Source organism: Octodon degus, unplaced genomic scaffold (assembly GCF_000260255.1).
Source record: "Octodon degus isolate 3935 unplaced genomic scaffold, OctDeg1.0 scaffold00008, whole genome shotgun sequence".
Lineage (NCBI taxonomy): Eukaryota > Metazoa > Chordata > Mammalia > Rodentia > Octodontidae > Octodon > Octodon degus.
The window spans coordinates 8,072,794-8,095,817 of NW_004524584.1; the positions used below are offsets into that span (position 1 = coordinate 8,072,794).

A 23,024-nucleotide genomic window follows, 5' to 3' on the forward strand; every position below is an offset into this window, starting at 1 on the left:
TTGGACTCATAGCGGTCCTCTTTGGGGGGGGGGTTGCTCCTTGAATGCCTTCAGGGCACTTTTGCACGGCTGGAGTGTTGTGGGGATCGAACTACAGCAAACTGAGGCTGCCAGCATTGTGGAAGCAGCCACTTAAAGAACTGAGCTAGGGCTGGGCCCCCCATAAAGACTTGATAGATATTTACTTTTTTTTTTTTGCGGAGCCAGGAATTGAACTCAAGCCCTTGAGCTTGCCAGGCAAGCACTTATTCAACTGAGCTATCTCCCCAGCCCCCAACCTGATCCTTAGTGGCTACCACGTTCCAAATATCCCTGGCCCTGGCCAACCACCAACTGAGCCTCTGAGGATCGGAGAAATAGGATCATGGGAGGCCCACTGTCTTCTAGGCTTTGTCCCTTGCTTGAAGATGCTGAGTAGAGTTAGAAAGGTCTACAGGAGCTCTGAGAATTCTACCCTCTCATCAGAAGGAAAGGGGTTGCGCCAGAGCAGACTAGTAACCAGAAGGAGGGCCAGTGGGGAGGCACGGGTCTCCTCGTGTCTACAAGGACGGTCTGTCCCACCTTCCTGTCAATGATGAAAGGGAATCTGGTCTATTTCCTATGTTTCTCAGGCTGATACCAGTGGGATCCAGTCCCTTCTGGTAACTGTTGAGGACAGAGAGATGGACTAACATGTTCAAAGATCACACATAACTTAGTGACGTTTACTGTGTTTCCGCTGTATGAGCAGTACTTCTTCCTTTCTGAATGTCACCTTCCTACTGTGACTTGACAAGGGAATCTCATTTCAAGTGGAAAAGGAAGTGGGTTAGGCACAAAAATACTGGTATCCCTGGAACTTTTTTGGAGCGGCATTTGAAGAAACAGGACAAAGTGTTGGAAGTCAGGATTACAATGTGAAAGGAATAGCTACTGTTAGGCGTAGAATTAGGTAGCACTCAAAAAATATGTTCAAGTTCTAAGTCCAGCACTGGAACTGTGAATGTGACCTTCTTTTCAGATTAGGTCTTTGCTGATGAAACTGAGTTAAGATAGGTCATTAGGGTGGACCTTCCTCTGATGTGAGAGATGTCTTTCAGAAGAGGGAAATCTGAACGCAGGCATGAAGAGGGGGTGAGAGCCGAGACTGGGGTGGCGCATCTGCAGGCCAAGGATGGCCAGCCCTCACCAGGAGCCAGGACAGCTGCACAGAGCAGCTTCTCCTTGGCGCTCTACCAACACCCTGATTTCCAGCATCAAGTCTCCAGGACTGTTTGCTCTTTTAAGCCGCCCAATTTGTGGTGCTTTGTGCTAGCAGCCCTGGGAAACTAATGCAGCTGTGTCTTATTAACTTATTCTTTTGCCAGGCATTTCCATTTGACAATGTAAGCACTGCTTATTGGGCACCTATGATGTGCCTGGCACCACCTTGGGTGCTAGAGAAACAGCAGGGAACTTACTTTGTAGTCCGTAGGCTACAATGCTAGGAAATAGGGCTTATTTTTCTCACTTCAGAGAGGTAGACTTACTATTAAGGGAGTCAGTAACCAGGCCAGAGCCTCTCTTCTGGTAAGGACAAAGCTGGCTGGGACTTGGCACTGTTCTCTCTGTTCATCACTTAGGTGCACAACTGCCAGTAGGACTCTTACGGGAGAGAAGAAGACAGCAAAATGAGATGTGCTCAGCTGTTGTGAGCCTTGGAAAGGCATAGCCCCCTCCTTGTCCCCTCCTCAGAAGTTTTCCTCAGCCCCTGGCTCCAGGTCCTGTGTGTGAGGTGTGAGGCGTGAGCTCCCCAACAGGTTGGTCTTGTCTCTTTAGTCTGCCTAGGCTATGCAGCTGTGCACAGGGAGGCTAAGGAAGCCTGGTTTGGTGTGAGGAAGTCCAAGCCTGGCCTGAAGGTTTGTAGCCAGCACGGTGCAGACCTTGCTATTTCAAATACTGAAGGAAGCCCAGATTGTGGATTGCAACTGACTCCTCTCTTGCAGACCTTGTCCCAGAGATCCTAGCCAACAGAGAGGCTGCAGTATTCTCACAAAGTACAGGCTGAAACCAGACAAGGACACCTGGAACCATGCGGGAAAGAGAGGCAAGGGCACACCAAACCTCTACATCTGAACAGAGAGAAAAGGACACTGTAAGCCAGCCACTTGGGAGTGGACACAAGGCTAAGTGAGGGCTGCTCCCATGCTGGCTGCCCCTCTCAGCCTGCTGCAGTCCTCCACCTTCTGGGGAAATGTTAATAAGATCACCAGTCACCATATCCTGCAATCACCAAATGCAGAGCCAGCGCTTACTCCCTCACCTGAACCCAATCACGCAGCACCGGCCCCATCCCCCAGCAAGACCAATCTGACCCGCTCCTCCCCAGGTGCCCCTGGCTTTCCCATCATGCTTCTCTTCTGCTGCAGCAAGCTAACAAACTTGACTCTGCCTGTGAGTACACCCTCCATGGCCTTTGCTGGTGGACTTACACCATGTGCACAACCCCTCGCAGATGGCACCAGGGGAGGTGACACGCTACTGCAGGTGCCCTTTCACCTCATGCAACAAACTCCTAGCCCCCTGAGTCACCCGTGGAGCTAGTGCTAGGTGCAGGGATGCCAGCCTGGTAGCATTTGAAACTCCTGATGTAGGCGTCACTTGGGGCAGAGGTGGTGCCCACCTCCTAGGGTAGAGTGGCAGGGCAGCCAGAGCCAAGCACTACAGGGAGTCCCTGAACTCTACTCAGGTATAGATGTTCTGCCCCAAGGGCCAACTGCTCAGCACATTTTTCTAAGTGTTCAAATCATTGAAAAAGAAAACTGGAAACCTCAAGGGAGGCTGCACCATTCTCAGCAGGCAGCAAAGCTATTAAACTTTCAAGTCTCAGTCTTAAGCTGTCTGAAGAGCTGGAAGCCACCCCAGCCTCGTGTGTCCTAGTTAGAGCAGTTGGCTGCAGTCAGAGCTGTGCTCGGGTAAGGATCAATCACCCTTTCTGACAGTTCGTTCTAAATTAAAAGAGGCAGAGAAGGGGAAGAAAAGCAAGCATGTTCCCCGAGCCTGAGCGCCCCTCAGAGAAGGGCCTCTGCCGACTGCTCTGGCTTCTCAGCCAGAGGGTGCTCAAGGAGGGTTGCTCACCAGGAGCCTGGGGAAAAATCCCTCTAGTCTTACAAATAAGCATGGCATGAAGTTTTGAGTAAAGCTTTAGGAGTGAAAAACAAAAAAACCCAAACCCCCCCCCAAAAAACCTGAATTGGTCCTGTCTGGAAATGAACTCTTGGCTGGAATTGGTCTTTGCAGGAAGCGATCTCTGCAGGCCTCACTTTCTTTGTAACAGGGGGTTCTGGTCTGAACTTGTCCTCCCCTGGATTCCCTGTTGAAGCCCTCGCCCTGAGAACTTAGAGTGTGACTGCTGTAGGACATGAGGTCTATAAGGAGGTCATTAAGATGGAGTTGTGAGAGTTGTCCTTTAACCAATGGCTGGTGTGCTCATAAGAGACAAGGACACAGATACAGAAGATACACATGTATGTGACGCTGTGGGTGGAGGAAACTGCCCATGTAGGAGCCCCAGTGAGGCCTCCCAGGAGACCATCCTGCTGGCGCCTTGGTCTGGACTTCTCATGTCCAGGACAGTGAAAAAAATGTTTGTTGAGAAGGCTCCAGTGAGAGCACAAATTCTTGTTTAAACTCACAGCTACCCTGCAAACACAAGGCCACAGGCCACAGTGATGGTGTAGACAGTGGATCCTGGACAGTCTTATCAAGGGCCACAGTTCCACTGGGAAACAAGAGGGTTGGATCTAGGAAACTGCATTGGGAGTTCAGGGACCTGCCCGAACCACCAGGCACACTGTTCATGTGCAGGCAGTGTCCTTGGGGACCATAGCCAGTCCAGCAGACACCAGGAACTCCTGAGATGCCTCAGGGCCTTCAGGCACTACCTGGTCTCAGTCCTCGCAGAAGCCCACAGGAGATTGTTAGTCTGTGGGTCCCTTCTTCATTACGCGACAACTGAGCCGAGGCTCCAGGAAGCTAGAACAGGCCCTCATTTCCTCAGGAAATAAAAATTCACCTGTCAGGTAACCTTTCTTCTCAGAGCTGGCTAGGAACAGGTCTGAGAAATGGTCTCCTCAGGGATGACCATGATGAAAATAGTGGCTTGCTATGCTCTGGCCATCGGGGCTGGGAGGAGAGCCTGGGAAGGGAGCTCTGGGGGTGAGGGGTCAGGGCCTGGAGTGGAGGGGCAGCTAGAGTCCAGCAGGGTATTTGTTTTCTGGATAATGGCGCCAGACCCTGCCTAACTTCATTTCTCTCTCCACTCTGTAGTCTTTCCCCCTAAGCCCTGCCCAGCTGGTTATTCCTTTGTTCTTGAGATAAATAAGTAAAAATTGCAAGTCTGTTTCCCAATAGCTGGTCAGGGTGGTTGAGCTTTCACTGCTTTTCATTACCTCCCGATAACAGCCCAAATAACTTCTCATTTCTGCTGAATAATGCGTTTGTGAGCTTCAGCTCATCTAGCTCATTTACAACCAGATAAACGAGCCTTTATATGCCGTTCCCCAGCCACACACGATAAACGAGATTTTATTGGCCTAAATTGAGCCCTCAACTCCAGCAGATCAGCATAAACCCGGTCAGGCCGCTGGGGACCCTGTGCCTGGTCCTGCTGGTGCCACACGCGCGTCTCCACACTGCGCCAGCTGGCTGGATTAAGCTGCAGTTGTTCCGGAGAGCGTGGCCCTTCGTGGAGCAGGCCTGTCCTGCCCTGATACAGGGATGCGTGGTTCAGTCGGGTTGGGTTTTGAGGAGGTTGCCGAAATAGGTCATCTCCTGTCCCTCCCTCTCTCCCTGTGGAAGCTTCCTCTGAATTCTCTGCGGCTTGGAGACCACCGTGTCACACCCCTAGCATGACGCCCTGGGCAGGAGATTTATTGCTACCCGTTTTACCGGTGTGTGGTCAGTGCCCAGCTCGATTCTAACTGGACTACTGCCCAGGTCTCAGCCCATCCCGGGCCCAGAGGCATCCTTGCCTCCCCGTTGAGTGTGAAACAGTAGCCGGGCACAGAGGGTTTTTGCAGCCTGAACTTCTTACCCCACCCAGTAGACGAGTGCTGGTTTTCCAGAGAAGCGTCCCTGCTCTTAGAGCGTCAGGGACGGGTTCAGGGGTGCTGCGCATGGAGGTGGGGGCCCCTCCTCTCCTTCGGGTCTGGAGAGAGCACTCCTGCGAGGCCTGCGGCTTCCTGGCTTCACCCACTGGGCTCACTCCTCTGGGCGGGGCTCACCGCTCTCCGGGACGGAGGTGTGACCCTGCAGCGCTGCAGACCCCGGCCTGGACTGCCCTGCGGGACCGAACCTCATCCGACTCGAACCCCAGCCTCGGCCCACTCAGGCCCAGGAAGGGCGGTCCCAGCGTGTTGTTTGGGACCCACGCTCACTGCCCATTCCCCAGGGCTGCCCCGCTGAGAGCTGGTGGGTACCTGGCTTTTTCTGGCCTAGGTGTTTTGAACAATTCATGAATGCAAGGAAGTCAACACAGTGGCTTCTGAACAGCTCAGTGTGGGCCGTTCTGCATTTGAGATGGGCACTGACCGCACACCGGCAACTTACACACAGCATTGCACTGAACTTCCGAAAGACCTATGGCGGGGGGTCTTTTGTCTTCATTTGTATTACAAAAGATTCAGCTAAAGGAAAATGAATGGTCTAACGCACTCCAGCATCCAGCCCAAATGATTACAAATGCGTGGTTTATTTTACTTATAAAACTGCTATTAATAAAACACATAACCACAGCTATAGTCACATTTAAAACTTAATAATTCCTCAGTACCATCAAACATAAACTCTGCTTTCATTTTTCCTCATTTTTTTTCTAATGTATTATTTAACAGTTTATCTGGCTAGTGATCTAAACAAACTCCATTTCCATGGACTAATATGTCAAGTTACTGTTGTAATTTGTAAGTTTCTCCCTCTCTCTCTCTCTACTTTCTTTTGCAATTTTTATTTATTGAAAAATAGTGGGTCTGGGCTGGCGAGATAGCTCGGCAGTCTAAGTGCCCGCCTGGCAAGTGCAAGGGCCTGGGTTCCATCCCTGGTATCTCATGCCGTGCTGGCTCTGGAACTCTGGGCGTGCCGGCAATCCCAGCGCTGACAGTCTGGACTTTGCTATTTTGGACGTGTGGTTAGTTGGACCCTGGTATTTTCTGTAAATTACTAGCTTTAGCTTGAGGTTTAATCACATTGAGCTTTGATTTTTTTTGTGAGTGGCATTGCGACTCTACTGGCAAGTTTATAACGTGTGGGGGTCTCCTGCTGTGATAGTTGCTACCATTTGGTGGCTGCTGTTGCCTGGAATTATGTTTTTATTATGGTTCAATTTTAATAATAGTTATAAAAACAAATCACTACTTGTTCTTTATTGTTTACTAGTTAGAATACTTCTATACAAAGATACCTTCTGTCTTTATTTTTCTCAGCTGATGTAGCTCTAGGTCTTATAGGAAAGGCAGGGAAATCCTTGATCTCCCTTATTATTTATCCGTTTTCAAAATCAACTGGTTCACCAGAAGATCCCAACGGTGATTAGTCTGTTTAAGTATTATACCAAACTAATGGATTAAAATGCAATTTTAATCCACCACAGTTAAGATTGCTATGACAGGGCTGGCAAGATAGCTCTGTGGCCTAAGTCCCTGCCTAAGCAAGCACAGGAACTGAGGTTTGACCCCTGGCACCACATGCTGTGCTGGCCTTGACCCAGGGCATGCTGAGCCAGCTGCTGGGACTGGGAGTGGTGGTGCACGCCTACAATCCCAGTGCTGGGGAGGCTGAAAACAGGAGGATCACTATGAGTCTGAGCCGCACAGAGAGACCCTGTACCAACTACATTAAAGAAAATAAAAGATGGCTATGATATGTAACCATCTTTGGCTAGTGCATGCTGTTCAAATTGGTTTGTGTCTTTTGATATAACTCTCGTAGTTCTTAAAACTTTCTTGTTGTCTGGTTGATCAAATATTTCAGCCTCATCAACCATTTCTCCAAGGAGCACTGATCTTTTTGTGAAAGGTGATTGATGATTATGGATCAAAATCTGAGATTAAAAAATGCTTGTTGCCACTTGGTTGGCCGTGGGCTCTAGATGTTGTCATTGTTTCTAGATCTTTCCAGTGGTCACATAGAAGATAGGGATATACTTATTTTATGATTGCATGTATGATGAATCTAAACTGATAGTTCCTATTTAAATTCAGGATTAAAGAACTATCACAGAACTAAATCTGTCTTTCAACACTATCTCATTTTACCCACACAAAAATCTCAGTTTTTCATAACTCAGATATAATTGTTTCCATTGTCTTACAGATTAGATGACACATATACACTCCAGGGTCAAAAAACTATGCCAACCCCACCACCAACAATGTGACTACGGAGCATTTAAGGGTTTCATTCTTTTCTGGCTCTCTTCTGCTTCTCTACTGTGGATGTACAGTCAAATTACTGTGGTTAAAAAAAAAAATCAGTTGGAATAGTTCTCTGTATAATTATGCCATCAACTTGATATATGGTTGGATTCACTTGTTTCCTTTTATTTTTAATTTAAGGATTTTCTCAAGATTTAATTTTATAATTCTACAAAATATTTTCACAGTTCATCTCCACCTGATAAATTTAAAAACTAGTGTCCATCCCTTCTCCCTCCACCCTATTTCCTCCTTGATTCTATAAGTGATCATCTAAAAACACCTTTTTCATTTTTACAATGTGAATAAATATCTATGTATATGTTCACATCTCATCTTTTCTTTTCTTTTCCTTTCTTTTCTTTTTTTTTCAGTACCAGGGTTTGAACTCAGGTCCTTGCACTTGCCAGGCAGGTGCTTATGTTGCTGAGCTGTTTCCTGGACCTTCTTTCCCTTTCTGAGATAAATGGTAGAATGAAGCACTATCCCCACCTTGCCATTTAGTTCAGCGGAAGGTCCTGGAGTGCAGTCACCGCTCCATAATCATTACAGAGCTGTTGTGTGGTTGTATCCTAGTTTCCTCAATTAGCCCCCACCCCAATAGATGCTCAGTCTTTTGGTTTTACAGATAGGATTGAAATGAGCAGACTCACACATATGTCCTGCTCGTGGTTTTGCTACTGTCATCAGGAGAGAGTCCTAGAAGTGGATTATTAAATTAGGACAGTGTACATACTGCCCATCTCCTCCATAGGGGTGGTGATATTTTTTTATGAGCATTGTGTAAACACGCCTGTTTACTCAGGGCCTCACTGGCGCAATACAGAGACACACTTAATGTTTAGACAATCTGATAGGTGGAAAAGGTATCTCAGGAAGATTTAAAAATTTTCTTGTAATATGGGTGCAGCTGAACATCCTTTTATGCCATTAGGAGCCACTTTCATTTAGTGATTTATTTATTTTTGTATTTTAGTAAGGATCTACAGAATCTATAGGGTATCATCATGTAGATCGGCCCCAAGAGCTGGGATTACAGGAGTACACCACCACACCCAGTCTCAATTGTCTTCTCGGAGTGCCCTGGGGGCAGGGCCAGCACAGCTTGCTGGGGATTGAAGCCAGGCCACTGCATGTGCCTGAGCAGGCAGGCGCTTTAATCTGCTGAGCTCTTTGGCTGACCCTCATTTATTTTTATGTCAAGTGCTCATATCTCTAGCCTACTTAAAAATAGAGTATTGTTGGCTTTTTCTGAACTTAAAATTTTATTTATTTTTAATTCTTACTTTTTTGGTGGTACCAGGGATCAAATTTAGGACCTTGTGCTTGACAGGCAAACACTTATTCCAAACTATCTCCCTGGCCCTGAACTTTAAATTTCAAATGGTACTCAAAAAACCCCCAAAACCCAAATGATATTAACCCTTTGTAGGCAAAGTTGCAAATGCTCTCTAGCTTGTTGCTTATCTTTTAATTTTTTTTTTTTTTTTTTTTTTTTGTATTTTAAAGAAGGGTCTACAGGGTGTTCAGGGTCTCACTACTAGATCAGACTCGTAATGATCTGCTTTTTTACAGCCTCCCAAGAGATGGGATTACAGGTGCGCATCACCACGCCCAGTCTCAATTGCAGTCTCAGTGTACCCCATGGGTAGGGCCAGCAAAGCAGACCTGGGGATTGAATCCCCTGCCCCTATACCTGCTAGCAGGTGCTTTCATCCACTGAGCTATTTGCCTGACCCTTATCTTTTAATTTTGCTTATGGTGTTATTTTGTAGTGCAAAATTTAAAAATTTTGGCAGGGGAAAACACTTCTCACATCTTGGTTGTAAACAAATTCACCCATATTTCTATTTACATGATTTCTTTTCTAACATTTACAACTAAGATATATGTAGAATTGATCCTAGGGTGAAACAAGAGACAGAGCTGGGACGACTAGATCTGTTTGAACTCCTTAGTAGGACCAGTTAGCCTTGATCACATAGCCACCCTTCCCTTATTGGCATCAGAAGCTTCCTTTATCAGCCTCCAATTTCCATATGCCATAGAGCCTACCTTTGGATTTTCTGTTCTGTTCTGTTGGTGTCCTGTGTTTATTGTGCCTTTGCTAAATTTGTAACTCTAGAGACTTTAATGTTTTAATATCGGGTGAAGTTGCCCCTTTTCAACCCACTAAAGCTTCACCCTCTTGTTCTTCTCATTTAGTTGTTTTTATTTATTTATTTTTTCATTCTGGCTTTTCTTAGTTTCTGTTCTTACAAATGAAATGTATAATGAACTCTAGAAGAGAAAGATGGTATCTTAAAAAATTGGGACTGCATTAGATGTATAAATTAGAGCTGTTTTCTATATCCTCTGAGTCTGTTTGAGCACATAATATTCTTTCTATTCAGAATACTTTTGTGTCTTTCAAAAGGGTTTACTTATTTTTTTGAGGCAGAGTCTTGCTATGTAGTGCAGGCTGGGCTTGAACTCACGGTCATCCTCCTGCCTCAGCCTCCTGAGTGCTGGGGTTACAGGAGTGTACCACCATGTCTGGCAGGAAGGGTTTAATTGTCATCTCATATATATTTTGAGTATTTTTTAATTTTATTAAGAGGCATTGGATTTGATTTTATAATATGATAAGTGAGATTTTCTCTTCAATCTTATTTCTTGCATCTACAGTATAGACAGTGAAACCTTGGAGTGCATGTGAATTGTTCTGAGTGTTCTGCAAGATGAACAAATGTTTCTCATAAATTTTAACTTGATCAATGAATGATGTCTTGTTATATGAGCAGGCTGCGGCACCAAGTGTCACAGCCTACTGTGACATAACTGACCCAGAGGTTCTTTTTGTTCTCTTGCTGTGGGATTGTGGGTGATCATCTCCCAGTGGCGAGAGGTTCTGCAGGAGATCTGGTCTGCCAAGGAGAAGGGAAAAGAGCCGAAGGAATCTCTCACTTGAAATGAGATTAGGGAGATGTGTAAAACATGGCAGGCAGTGCAGAATTTTGTAAAAATCACCTGAATAAGTAAGGTGGTATCAGGGTGAGTGATGAATCTGTTTAATGTAATGGAAATGTAATTTCACATTTTCATGAGATCCTCAAAAGGAGGAAAAAGCCAGTGTGTTTGGATAAGTTCCTTGTTAACGTTGCACGAAAAGAAAAAGATTCCACTGAGCCAGTAGCAGCGATTCACTAGCAGAATTCACTAGCAGAGTCATCCTGCGTGATAACGCTCTCGTCTCCCTCACACCAGCCACCAAGGTTTTCAAAGGTAAATGCAGGCTAATTTGTTTATTTTTCTTCGTATTTTGCACTTTCTTTTCTTTTTTTTTTAGGGAATGATCTACAGGATGTGTAGGGTCTCACTACTAGATCTGACTCGTAATGATTCTCCTGTTTGTAGCCTCCCAAGAGCTGGGATTACAGGTGTGTGCCACCATGCCCAGTCTCAATTGCCATCTCAGCGGACCCTGGGGGCGGGGCCAGCACAGCAGGCTGGGGATGGAACCTTTGGCCCCTGCGCCTGCTTGCAGGCACTTTAATCTGCTGAGCTATTTGGCTGGCCCTCACTTTCTTTATTATTTTGTATTATATTACAGTGTTATAATCACTTTTACTTAAATATTTTGGGTTGTGGAACAAATCATCTAAGTTTCTATTATTTCTTATGGGGAAATTTGCTTTGATATTCAAGTGCTTTGGAATGTGAGCTAGTTTCTAGAATGATTTGCTCACAAATAAGGCTTTATAGCTATCTATATAGTGAATGTCGTATATATACATGTATATGCATTAGCTTTTGTGTAACCTGCTGCTTTATTACTTTCTTGTTTTCTGTATAGTTTTAATATGGGTGCTTCTGGGTTTTCTAGAGACTGAATCCTCCCTTTCTTTCCAGTTCTTACACAGTCGCCTTCGCTAGTATAATTACATCAGTTGTTATCTCTGACCAGGGTTACACAGCAGCAGAGCTGGTGGGGCTCCTTTTCTCCTTCCTAGTTTCCACATTCCTCCAGGGTGTCCCCCCTTAGTGGTATTTTGTCATGGCAGAGGTACCGCCAAACATCATCTTTCTGAGCAGAGCCCCTGAGGTACAGTGACCAATGACTCGCTTGGCTGGAAGTCATGCAGTGGGCAGAGGGCAGGGTTCAACTTGACCTTGGGGTTGTCTTCAAAATCCCCACTCTTCGTGCCATAACTCCCCGCCTTCCATTCCAGGGACCTCCCGTCCTCCACTCCTGAACATGGACCTCACAGTTTAAGATGTCTTAAGAGATTTAAGCTGAGTGTGAGGTATGGAAAAGGTCCTTAGTGAGAGGCTCCCACCTCTTCTGCACTTTTTCTTTAGCCATTCTTCCCTTCCCTGACACCTTCTACTTATCAGGACAAGAGCCCTGGAAAAACAGAGCTGCCGCTCCTAGAAAGCTGTTTAGTGCCCATGTCTATCATTTAATCAAGATGGTCAGGGGCAGCCTCAGGCCTCCTTTCCCTTCCCAGCTGTACTGAAATGGTTTCTCCAACCTCATGTAGGTATTTCCCTAGGAGGAAATATCCCAAATGTATTTTCCTCTGTGTCACTAATTAAAACAATTTTTTTTTGAGACAGGGTCTTGCTATTTGAGCAGTTCTGGTTGGCCTCAAATTCACAGCGATCCTCCTGCCTCAGCCTCCCAAGTGCTGGGATTGCAGGTGTGTGTCACCACACCTTGCTCTCCCCTGTATCATTAGGTTTCTAACAAAATTGGAGTGCCCTGCATAGCATGGCTGGTAAGCCATTGGCCGGCTCTGCCAACTGAACTGTGTTCAGTAAAAAAGAGACAAGTGGTGCTGTCCTGGGGAAGAGCTGTATGTTGAGGCTTTTACCAGCGCTGAAATGGCTCCTGGTCCTGATCTGTCCCCCTCATCTCCTCTCAGGGACTCCAGGTTGTCATTCATGAGTAGGGGATGTCTTCCTTTTCATTTTTCTCTGCCCGGGGATAATGTGCGTGTGTGTGTGTGTGTGTGTGCGCACGCGCGTGTGTGTGTGTGTGCGTGTGTGTGTGTGTGCGTGTGTGTGTGTGCGTGTGTGTGTGTGTCTATATACTATCTTTGAGGGCCATGAGTTCTGCCGGGGAGAATCTGTACTGCTGGAGCTACTAGCAGTTTCCCCAAATGGGCAGGCCCCGCCCCCAGTATGGGCCGTCTCTGTGAGGGACAGAAGAGGGCGGTGAGCAGCAGGGAAAATTGTCAAATGAGGCCCATTTGCTATTGTTATCCTCTTGCTTTTCAATAATTTTGATTTCTCTTTGCCACCAGCCGATAGCCTTTGCCTTTGGAGGTGTGAGTTGCTGTCCCCCTTGGGGAGGTCGCTGGTGTCTCGCTCCTCCAAGAGCCCCTACAGTCCCTGCCTTCATCCCCCGGTGACCCCTCCCCACCCTGGCTCAGTTCCCTCCTGTGACTCTGACACCTACTATGCGCTGGCTGCTTCTCTGTCCCATCTCTGTGTCACTGTTTCCCATGAAGCTTGCATGTGGCTTATTTGAGGACAGGAGGATCTGATGTTGCTGCTGGAGTTTACTGTCAGCACTATTCACTGCTGAGAAAGTCGAGAGCAGAGAGAAAGGTGGACAGAAACAGGGCAACTCCTGCCCAAGCAGGGACAGGTGCCCGCACCACTACGCAGGAGGTTTTTCCATCTGGGGTCACTGCCCAGCAGGAGAAGGGGCTGCGTGGTTCTAGCATGGCTGGGAGCTTAGAGGGAACAGGCTCAGAAGGAGCTTCATGGATGTAAACCCAGGACTCGCTATAAACTTGTGGTTTCCAATGCCAAAGCAGGAAAACGGCACAAAGTTACTAAGACACACTCCTTTTTCTTTCTTCCGTTCTCTGCTGCTGTGCACTCTTTTCCTAACTTAGCAGCCACTTCCTGGGCATCGGGCACTTGCTTAGACCCTTGCAGGTACCCAGGGCTTTGCTCCACAATTCAGGGCTGTGTGCACCCCTCTAACTTTTGGGCTGTTTTGGTATTCCTGGTGGCAGGTGTTTGGGGACGGTGACCTCCGAGATTTGTTACATCCTCAATGTCACCCAGTACAGGGCAAGAGGTTTGTCCTGTGTCCTAGTTGTTCCCACCCAAGTAGGGTTAGAAGAGGCAACCAGGAGGGGCCTGAGGGTTCTCAGGGCAAAGTGTGGGCAGCTGAGAATTCATGCGGGGAAAGCAGAGGGAGGTGGGATCAGGCAAGAGTCTTGGAGCGTTCCCCATTTTCCTACCTGACTTCACTTACAAAACACAAATTCAAAAATAAAACCACTGCGTTGGTGGGATAGTGGTGAGCAGAGCTGCCTTCCAAAAATAAAACTACTGAGGATTTCAACATGGTGACTGCAGAGCACTAAAAAGCCCAAGAGTGGCCCTTCAAGGAGGCATAGGGGGCCATGTGGTGACCCTTGCAAAGCTCATAAACTGAGGTAGACAGAGGCGCAGGATTTCCCCCATCCCAGGACTCTTTCTCTCATTCTAACCCGGGGTGCAGCCTCTTGCCCCCCTAGTTTTGTGCTGCTTTCTGTGCTGTAGCTTTTTGCATACAGACAGCTGTCCTCCGTCCCCTCCTTCCTGTTTTCCTGTGAGCTTGTCTTTGTCTCCTCACGGTTGTGGAGGCAGGGGAGACCTTGGGATATTAGGTGGCAGAGCTGGGTGAGTGAGACAGCACTCGTATGGTGACAACTTGCCGGAGTGGACTTTGGGCCTAGGCCTGGCAGGGAGAAAGCTTTAGTGGAAAAATCATGTGTTTTCCTCAAATGTAGCATGGAGAATTTTCTTTTGCCCTGCTTAATGGAATAGAGTTTAATAATTGGCTAGAAGGCTATCCTGGGCCATACAGAAGTAAGACCATTTTAAAGGTTGGTGCAATTTTATCTTCAAGTCCATACTTTTTAAAAAAGAAAAAAAAAAAAAAAGAGATCTGCCTTTTTATTTTTTTTGTTTAAAGACAAAGGAGAGGAAAATGCCTGCTGTCTCAGTTCATCTGTCCCAGCAGCAGAGACTGACTATCGTGGGTTTGCTCTTTATTCTGCTGGTGAGGTATTAGACAGCTTTCTAGTCTGCCGTCCACTTCTGTTTAGCTTTGCTGCATTAGCAGGCACTGTCAGACCCCCTTTGCAGGTGAGGAACCCGAGAGCCAGGCAGTTGAGCAGGTGAGCTGCGGCTTGGGCACGGGGCCGTGTGCTGAGTAGAGGCAGAGTGCTGGTGCCTGGCCCTCTGGCTCAGGTGCCTGCCTGCTCTTGGCCCACTGTGCAGCATCTGAGTGTCTGCCTAGTGAGATCCCTGGAGGAATGGCTGCCCCTTTGGTTTGACATGCCTTGAGGCCCTGACTGTCCTGACGCAGCTGTCCCTCCCTCACAGCACACATGGGTGCAGGTGGCAGAGTGGCAGTGGGGAAGCCTGAGGGGACAGCTTTGTACATCATGTGTGCTGTGCGGTCAGCCTTGCATGGATGACAATGAAGCAGCATCATGAGATAAAACATGGGCGGCAGGGCCCAATGTGGAGGTCCTGTGTACATTTCCCAGCCACAGAGGATGGTCTGTGATCTTCTTGGGGAAGGACCCCAGGAGGCCAGGCGTCTGAGTTGGCACTTCCTGTTGGCATGGCAGACTGATTTAACTCAAGGGGATCCCAAGGCCAGCATCTGAGAAGGAGGTGGGAGCGCAGCCAGCCATCCAGACAGACCACTGAGATGCTCTGAGTCCAGTCACAGAACTGCAGGCTGCCGATCCATGTGATGCATGAGTCTGGTGCTGGGTGGAAATGGCCCCAGAGAGCAGGAAAGTAGCACTACCCAGCTATGCAAGGCGGGAGAAGGAAGCCTTTGCATCCTGCCCTGTCCAACAGGGTAACCACCAGCCGTGTGTGGTGATTTCAAGTAGTGAAGATTAAATAAAAACTTTAATTCATTGGTCTCATGAGTCATATGTCAAGTGCTCAATCATCAGTAATAGCTGGTGGCTACCAGATTGGACAGTGTAATGGAAGACAGTCCCATCACCACAGAAAGTTCTATTTGAATCTAAGCTGTCTCATTAATATTTTTATACCATGGTGAAATGGCATTTTGGATAGACAGCATTTAGTTAAACAAAACATGGTACTGATATTGATGTTACCTGTTTCTTCTTATGTTTTTTACTGTGGGTGATAGAAACTAGTAAATTAGATGTAGCTTGTATCTCTATTATAGTTAGTTACAGGAATATATCTCTATTCATTTTTCTTTCTTACTTTAACCAGGAATCAAAATCAGGACCTTGTGCTTGCCAGGCAAGTGCTGTGCCACTGAGCTACACTCCCGCCCTATTCATTGTTTTTTAATACTACATCTATTCATCGATATTCAGTCAGATGATGCTTGTAAAAACCCTTAGCTGGGTAGAGTGACCAACGCCTGTAACCCTAACTGTGCTGGAAGCTGAGATAGGAGGTTCTCAGGTTCAAGCGCAGCCCAGGCAATTTAGCAAGACACTGCCTCAGAAACAAAACGGGCCGGGGAGATGGCTCAGTGGAATAAGCACTTCCCTGGCAAGCGCAAGGGCCTGAGTTCAATCCCTGGTTCTGCCAAAACAAAACAAAGCAAAAAACAAACAAACAAAAGGGGCTTGGGGGTGTGGCTGGGTGGCACAGCAGCTCTGGGTGCAATTCCAACACTGCAGGAAACCAAACCAAAACTAACCCTTTCCTGATAGTAAAGGTGACTGAGGCAGCTCAGCTTAATGGGACAAGTGCAACTATGGGCCGGGAGAGATGCAGATTCAAGCTGCGGCTCCTTCCCCTGCTGGCTTTGTGATCTTGGGCAAACCGCATGCCTTAGATTTCTCCTCTGCAAAGTGCAGTTATGCTTCTCTGCATTGGCTTGAAGGCTACCGTATTGCTGCACCACCCAGCTGCTCATCCTCGGTGAGCGCTGGCTGCCGCTGTTCCCACGCGGCCCTTAGCATTCAGCGTCCGCCCGCAGCCCAGGGCCCTGCCTGTACTCACCTGCTGGCAGCTGCTGGCCCAGGAGGCCCGGAGGGCACCCCAGTCTCCCGAGCGCTTGGCCCTGCTCTCCAGGAGCTCCCTCAGCTGTGTCTCCAGCTCCTGGCTGACTTGCTCAAGGGCATGTACCTTGGCCATGTATCCCACCAGGCAGCCGCCTAGGTCCTCACTGGCTGCGTGGTCAGTGTCCGGGCCTGGAGCTGGTACTGTGGCCAGGCCTGAGCTCCGCAGGCCCTGCAGGAACACGCTGCTGATGCCCAGGGCCCGGCGGGTCACACGAGCACCCAGGCCACCTATGCTCCCGCTGGGCGCTGCCCCTATGTAGACTCCAGGGGCACGGCCAAGGCTCCCCACAACACTGGCTCTGGAGGCTGGGGGGCTCTCCAGAGAGGATGGTGACCTTGTGCCCCGGAGGGATGCCCTGGGTCTCTGGAGGGACATGCTGGGGCTGGTGCCGGCGGGCAAGTCCACCACCACTCTCTGCTCACTCATCCCTCCTACTGCCTTGGCCAGCAGGTTTGCAGAGTCCAGTGGCTTTTGGTTTCTAACTCCAGCGTCACCGTGGCCTGGGCATGGGCCTCTCTGGAAGCTGCTCTGCCCCCAGAGCTCTTTGTATGCTATTTTCCATTCATTTCCATCATTCACTGAACTGAAAGGGAGACAAGTCCTGTCTGGGCTGCATGCAGAGAGGCACTCATGCGTCCTGTGATGTGAGGTCATGTGCCCAGCCACCCAGATTGTTCTTCTGCTGTGGGGGAGGCTGGGTCAGTGCGGGCTGTGGGGGGTGGATCAGCTAGTTTTGTGGACTTTACTGCCAAAGAGAGAGCCAAGTAGGCACCAAACAGCCCAATGGGTGCACAGAAGGCCTGGGTGCTCATGTGACCCACCTGGGCATCAGCAGGGGTTTCCTACAGGGCCTGCAGAGCTCAGGCCTGGCCACAGGTGCCATCAGCTCATCCCTGCTCATCAGCTGCTTGAGCTTGGCTTCAACGATTCACCCCTCCAGACCTTGCTTCCTTCCTGTGCTGGCCCAGGCTTGGACTCTCTGATGCAGCAGACTTCAGGTTCTCAGGCAAGTTTGGGCTCCATGCATGTTGGATACCTGTTGTGCTTGGTCTGCTGTCCCTCTGCTTCCCCAATTGTCAGAAAACTAATGAAAAGAAACACCCAGCAATGCTTCCTGGGAAGCTCCTCCAAGTTGCATCACGTTAGGATTTGGTGAGACCCCTGGATTTTAATGCCTGCCCTTAGCATCCACTAACTCACGTTCTTAAAGGTCACACCCCCTCTCACTTCAGAAAGGTCATTTGAGCCTCAGGAGGACAACATGGGCCTAAGCGTACAGCATGGATTGCCCTGAAGCCTTACCCCAGAGAAGCCAGAAAGCCAAAATCCAGCATATTTCTCATAGATCTGGCACATGGGAATACACTGCAAAGAGAAGGGGAAGAGAACCTCCTGAGTGAGTACTGAATCTGTCCCATGCTGTGCATGAGTTCATTTTTTATTTCACTGAGTTCTCAACTGAACCTCAGAAGACAGGGAGACACACGGTAGATACTATACTGCTGCTTAGGCTTTGCTCTGCACAACTCTGGAAGCATGAGTGTATGGCTACAACTGGCTACTAGAAACCTGTGTGGATGGACCTTAGGAACTACAGTGACTTACCCAAGATCCCCTATCCAGACGGTAGCAGAGCTGAGCTAAGGAGCCTCTTCAGAGTCTGTCCCACACCCACTACTGACAGAACAGGGCATGATCGAAGGCCACACAGGCCATGTTAAAAAACCTGGTACCCACTAGAATGTTCCATGTTCTTCATTCCTGCTGGTTAGGACACCATGACCTTTCCTTCTCCCTTTCCCCCTTTATGCACTGTGTACTTTATATGACATGAGAGGCATTTATAACATTAATGTTGGTTCTTTGGTTAACAGATTAAAGAACCAACTAGGTTAAGCAAAAGGCGGTAGTGCCCTGGTAAATGTATATGTGGCATCGGCGCAGTGAAGAATGGTATGTGGTGCACTGGTGACCATGACAACAGCATCCTAATAGAGATGACACTGCTGGGGGAGGATCTGCAATAGGGTCAACTCCATTCAAGGTTAAATGAAGGACAGACTCAAGCTACTCCACTGTTTGCAATGGTGTCATGTTTCAACACTGATCCTGCGTAGGCTGGTAACTCCGTGCTTAACTTTAGGATTCTCCACCCAAAGATATTTATCATAAATGTGCCAAGCTCTGGAGAGGGGAAAAGTTCTCTGAAGACCTAAAGAGATGTGATTCTTTCTTTTTTTGGGGGGGAGTCACAAATATGTTTTAAAGAATGTTTCACCAATGAGAAACTGCTAATCCTATTATCTCACCACACTCACAAAACCCAGCTTAATGTTAAATCAAATTAAAAAATACAGACAGATATGAAGTAGTATTTGTACTGCGTAAGTGAGGCTTAAGTCATTTTAAAAATGAAAAGAAGGCAGAATGTATTAGCATCTTAATCATCTGGGTAGTAAAATAAGTTTATTTATATATACATGATAGCTGAATTCTGTGGATACGGAAAAATAAGTCATACATCCACAAGTGTATATATAACATATGTATCTTTGATTACATATATTATATATAAATTTTACTTTACAGATTTCTCTCTCTATATACTCACACACATTGAAATAGTCAATGCAATAGTTAACAGAAACATTATGATAAAGTTAAAATCAGACAACATGTTAGGAAACAAATCTCAAAACAACATTTAACCTGCTTCTTGGTCAGCTGAAGTCTTTTGAGAGAGACAAGAAGAAAGCTCATTGTTTAAGTCAGCTCATACAACATTGAGAACACACATTTTTGAAGGCCATTTCTTTTTTGAAAAGGAAAACATAGGCAGAAAGGAAAAAGTCATGGTAGAAGACCACAGCAACAGACACAAACATACGAAGCAACATTCAAATTTGATTCCCAATCTGACTATAAGAACATCTATATTCAAAATATACTATCAAACTATTTTTTTTTTTTTTTGAGAAAAGAAACATCAAAGCAGTTATTTTTCTCTTAGCCACTACTGGGGAAAAATGGGGCCATGTGAGGAACTCCCTGTGGCGGTGGAGGGGTCTGACTTGTTGGCTGCGCTGGGCGCAGTGAGGTGGCAGAGGCAGCCACACCTGAAGGGGACGGGAGATGAGCGGGTGGCAAGTCCTCGGGCGCCAGGCTGCCAGGCAGCACAGAATGGTGCTTCTCTCAAATGACTCCTTTCTTGTTCATTTCAGATTGCATGAGGAAGGTTTCAAAAATCACAGTTCTGTACCTCAAAGTTTCCTAGATGAACCATTCCTCAGGGCTATGGTACTGCTGCCTTTACAGAAAGCAAGGCTAAGCTTGCAGATAAATCTTTGGCCCTCAAGGAAGGGCACGCATTCAGAAGCTGTGGGGCTGGATCTGGGTCTACACCCACCCAAGAGAAAGCACAGGGCTTCACTGCAGAGATGGGTAGCAGAGCGGATGGAGAAAGGGGCTCTTCAAGGGAGCCTTTAAAGAAACCAAACTTTGCCCCAGGCGGTGGAGGGCAGTCCTGTCACCAGTATGGATGATGTTAGGGAGGGGATGCAGCTTCTTTCGGGTGCCCCACATCCTTGTGGATTCCGAAGGGCTGCATGTTCCTGCCTGCTGCCTGCAACTTGGGTGAAGTCAAACCTGACATCAGTGGTGCCACTGTGATGCTGCAGGTGACCACCTGCGTCGTCCTCCTCAGTGGCCCTGGAGGGAGGAGCCGGCGCCACACTAAGCCTAGAGGAACCAGAGCTTTCAGAGTCACACAAAGAACAGTGCGTGGCAGTTCTGACATGCAGCGTCCAGGGCAGGTGCGTCTCTGCCCTCACCTGCCTTGGGCTGCTGGGGCCCCACATACTCAAGAACAGTTATTAAGAGAAGCAATCAATGCCACTGCTTTGCTTAGAAATACCTTTATTTTATAAAGCCACAGGTCATTCTGTAAAGATTTTTGTTTTGTTTTGAAACCACACTTATAAAAAAGGTGTTGACAATTCTTAGGAAAAAAAAGCTGAAAATGTTTGTCATTAAGTCAGGGTTACACAAAGATTATATTTATAATATATATTTGTATATTTATAATTTTTAAAGATGAAAAATAGGGAATGGCAAAGCAAAGGCTGCTGCAATCAGATCTCGGACACTTGGTCGTTTCCTGCGAACAGTGTTTCCTGACAGAAGGGGTTCACCAAGACCATCCCCGTGTCACGGTAGTCGCCATTGGCTGGGGAGCGGGGCTCGGAGAGCTGGTCCTGGGGACAGAGGAGCAAGCAGTGAGCTGGGGGAGCTTTGAGAAGGCCTACAAAGTGCATGCACGGGGACATGTGTTTCGGGGCTTCCTGGGCCCTATTATCACCACCTCCACTGCCAGGGCTGAGGTACAGGAGTGGGTGCTGCTGCGCTTGTTGAAGCCCAAGCGAACCTGCCCTGCAGGACACACACAGCATGTGGCCTGCTGCCCTTCTGGGAGAAATTGGACCCCTTAGGCCCTGAGTTCTAGTTCTTGCCCCTTTCTCAGAGACCTCTGGAAAATGCCTTCTCGTCCTTGGTGAACGCATGCACGGCCCTTTTTCTGCTTTCCTGTCACTCGCTTGGCAGTCTGACACACCTGTCAGACCCTAAGGTTCAACTGCTACCCAAACCCTCCCAGAGCCTCGTCAGAATCATTGCCCCATTTCCTGTCACACCAGCTGTGCTGAGCTGAGTGTACCTGAAGCTGAGTGACTTTGGCACAGGAGGTGCCATGTCACACAGCCTGTGTGCTCATCCGCAGGGGCAGGGGAGTTAGCAGCTCAGTCGCTTTGGTGCGGTTCTGATCTCATCTACGAGGACGGTGCTTGTGGGGTCCTAAGTGACTGAGCCCAGATTCAGGCCAGGTAGTCATTGGGGGCGGGACAGGGAAGGAGAAAAGAAAGAAGAGGCAAAGAAGAGATGTGGAAGTGAGGCAAACAGGGAGGGAGACAGATTACAAGAGAAAGGCAGCGTGCTCCTACACAGAACAACTAAGGGCTGAGACCCTCCAGGCCATCTCAGGACAAGTGTACTCAAGTCAGCAATAGGCCTTGGTGCTGGGTTATGCTGTATTTGCTTAGAAACGGCTTCATTTTGAAAAGCCATAATTGTCTCTTTTTTTTTCAAAACATAGGCAAAAGATGATTTTTGAGGAGGACTTATTGCTTTATGCCTCACAAGGAGAGAAGAAAAGACATTCGACGGTTGATACACGCCCTTTCAGGAGACAAGAGTTCCCGTCAAGGGCTGTCCTGAGCTGAGTACTCCTGAGGAGGGAGGCCTGGGGCCAGTCTTGTAACAGAGACACAGGGTAGCACGTCGGAGAAGGACAGAAATCCCTTTTCTCCACCAGGCATTAGGCTGAGCTGTTACGGGGATGCTAGAGGCTCAGGCTGGGTTGTTTCACACCACGCATGAAGCGGGTGCGAGCCAAGTGAACTGCATGACGTGCTTCACGACACAAAGAAGAGTTGTGCAGAAAATGAAGAAGGCAAGAAAGGAGAGAAAGAGCGGAGGAAGAATCAGAAAAGTTCCTAGCAGCTTCTGGGCAGTGCCATCTTGTCTGTCCAGCCCAGGATTTGTGATTTACTAGTTTCATCAACACAAAAGGGCACAGGGACCAGAGGAACGTGCTGAGGCAGAGCACTTGCAGTCTCTAAAGCTGGCGGCCAAAGACAGGCACTGGGCATGTGTCCTGGAACACGGGTATGGTGGAATCTGCCCCTGGACCCATGGCCACCCCGTGGGTGGTTGGCAGTGCAGGTGCCCCAGCCTGCTTCCCAGCTCCAGGGTGTGTGTTTTCGCCTGTACATAGTGTGAACTCAGAAAGCTGGACCAGATTGTAGTGCTCGAAATAAAGAGGAGCCTGCTGGGAGGCAAGTGGTGTTCACCTCTACCCTGAAGCCCAGCCAAGCTGTTGGCTGTGGGTCCTGTGGTGTCCTTATCCCCTCGTGCCGGAGCCCAAGCCTGGCTGGGACAGCCCTTTCCTCAGGCCTCCAGCTGTGCAGGATGGCTGCGGTGCTCTCCGAGCACAGGTCTCTGCTAGGTGTGCCCACCAGCACTGCTCTTGGCCTTGGCTTTCACTTACAGTTGCAGAGTATGACAAGTGTTAAAGTGGGGCCAGTCCTCTGTCACGTTCCAGTGCCGCACTTACTGTGCCACAACGCGTGCGCCGCCTGGACTGAGGACAATGCTACCACGGAGCCTGTTCCCTCTCACTGTCCTTTGGTTACAGTTACAGTTTTCAAAGAAGTTTTCAATTAAGCATTTACTGTGTGTTGGCCTTATCTTGGTGAATAAAATTCGCAGCTCATTCTTTTGCTATACACAAGTATCTGCCACCATCCTTGGTGCTGGCCACGGAACAGGGTCACAAATGAGGTTCCTGCCCTCAGGCAGCTTGTATGTGGTGTGATCAGAAAAGACAGCGAATGCTTAATGTTTAAAAAATGTAGGACATAAGTGCTTCCTGGGCAAGCCAAGGGCCTGAGTTCAAACCCCAGTTCCGCCAAAAAA

At 48.1% G+C, this 23,024-nt stretch overlaps 2 protein-coding genes across 10 annotated transcripts in view; both read right to left on the bottom strand.

The window, feature by feature from the left end:
• The window catches only part of Bfsp2 (beaded filament structural protein 2), a 65,767-nt gene extending 48,845 nt beyond the window's left edge, over nt 1-16,922 (bottom strand). For both annotated transcript variants that reach the window (XM_023706934.1, XM_004625012.1), the window contains exon 1: nt 16,434-16,922. In XM_023706934.1, the coding sequence (XP_023562702.1) occupies nt 16,434-16,922 (489 nt within the window). The remainder of the gene's footprint in view (nt 1-16,433) is intronic.
• A 2,152-nt stretch (nt 16,923-19,074) lies between these two features.
• The window catches only part of Tmem108 (transmembrane protein 108), a 352,139-nt gene continuing 348,189 nt past the window's right edge, over nt 19,075-23,024 (bottom strand). For all 8 annotated transcript variants that reach the window (XM_023706966.1, XM_023706956.1, XM_023706953.1 and 5 more), the window contains one exon: nt 19,075-20,749. In XM_023706966.1, the coding sequence (XP_023562734.1) occupies nt 20,627-20,749 (123 nt within the window). In that variant the 3' untranslated portion in view covers nt 19,075-20,626. The remainder of the gene's footprint in view (nt 20,750-23,024) is intronic.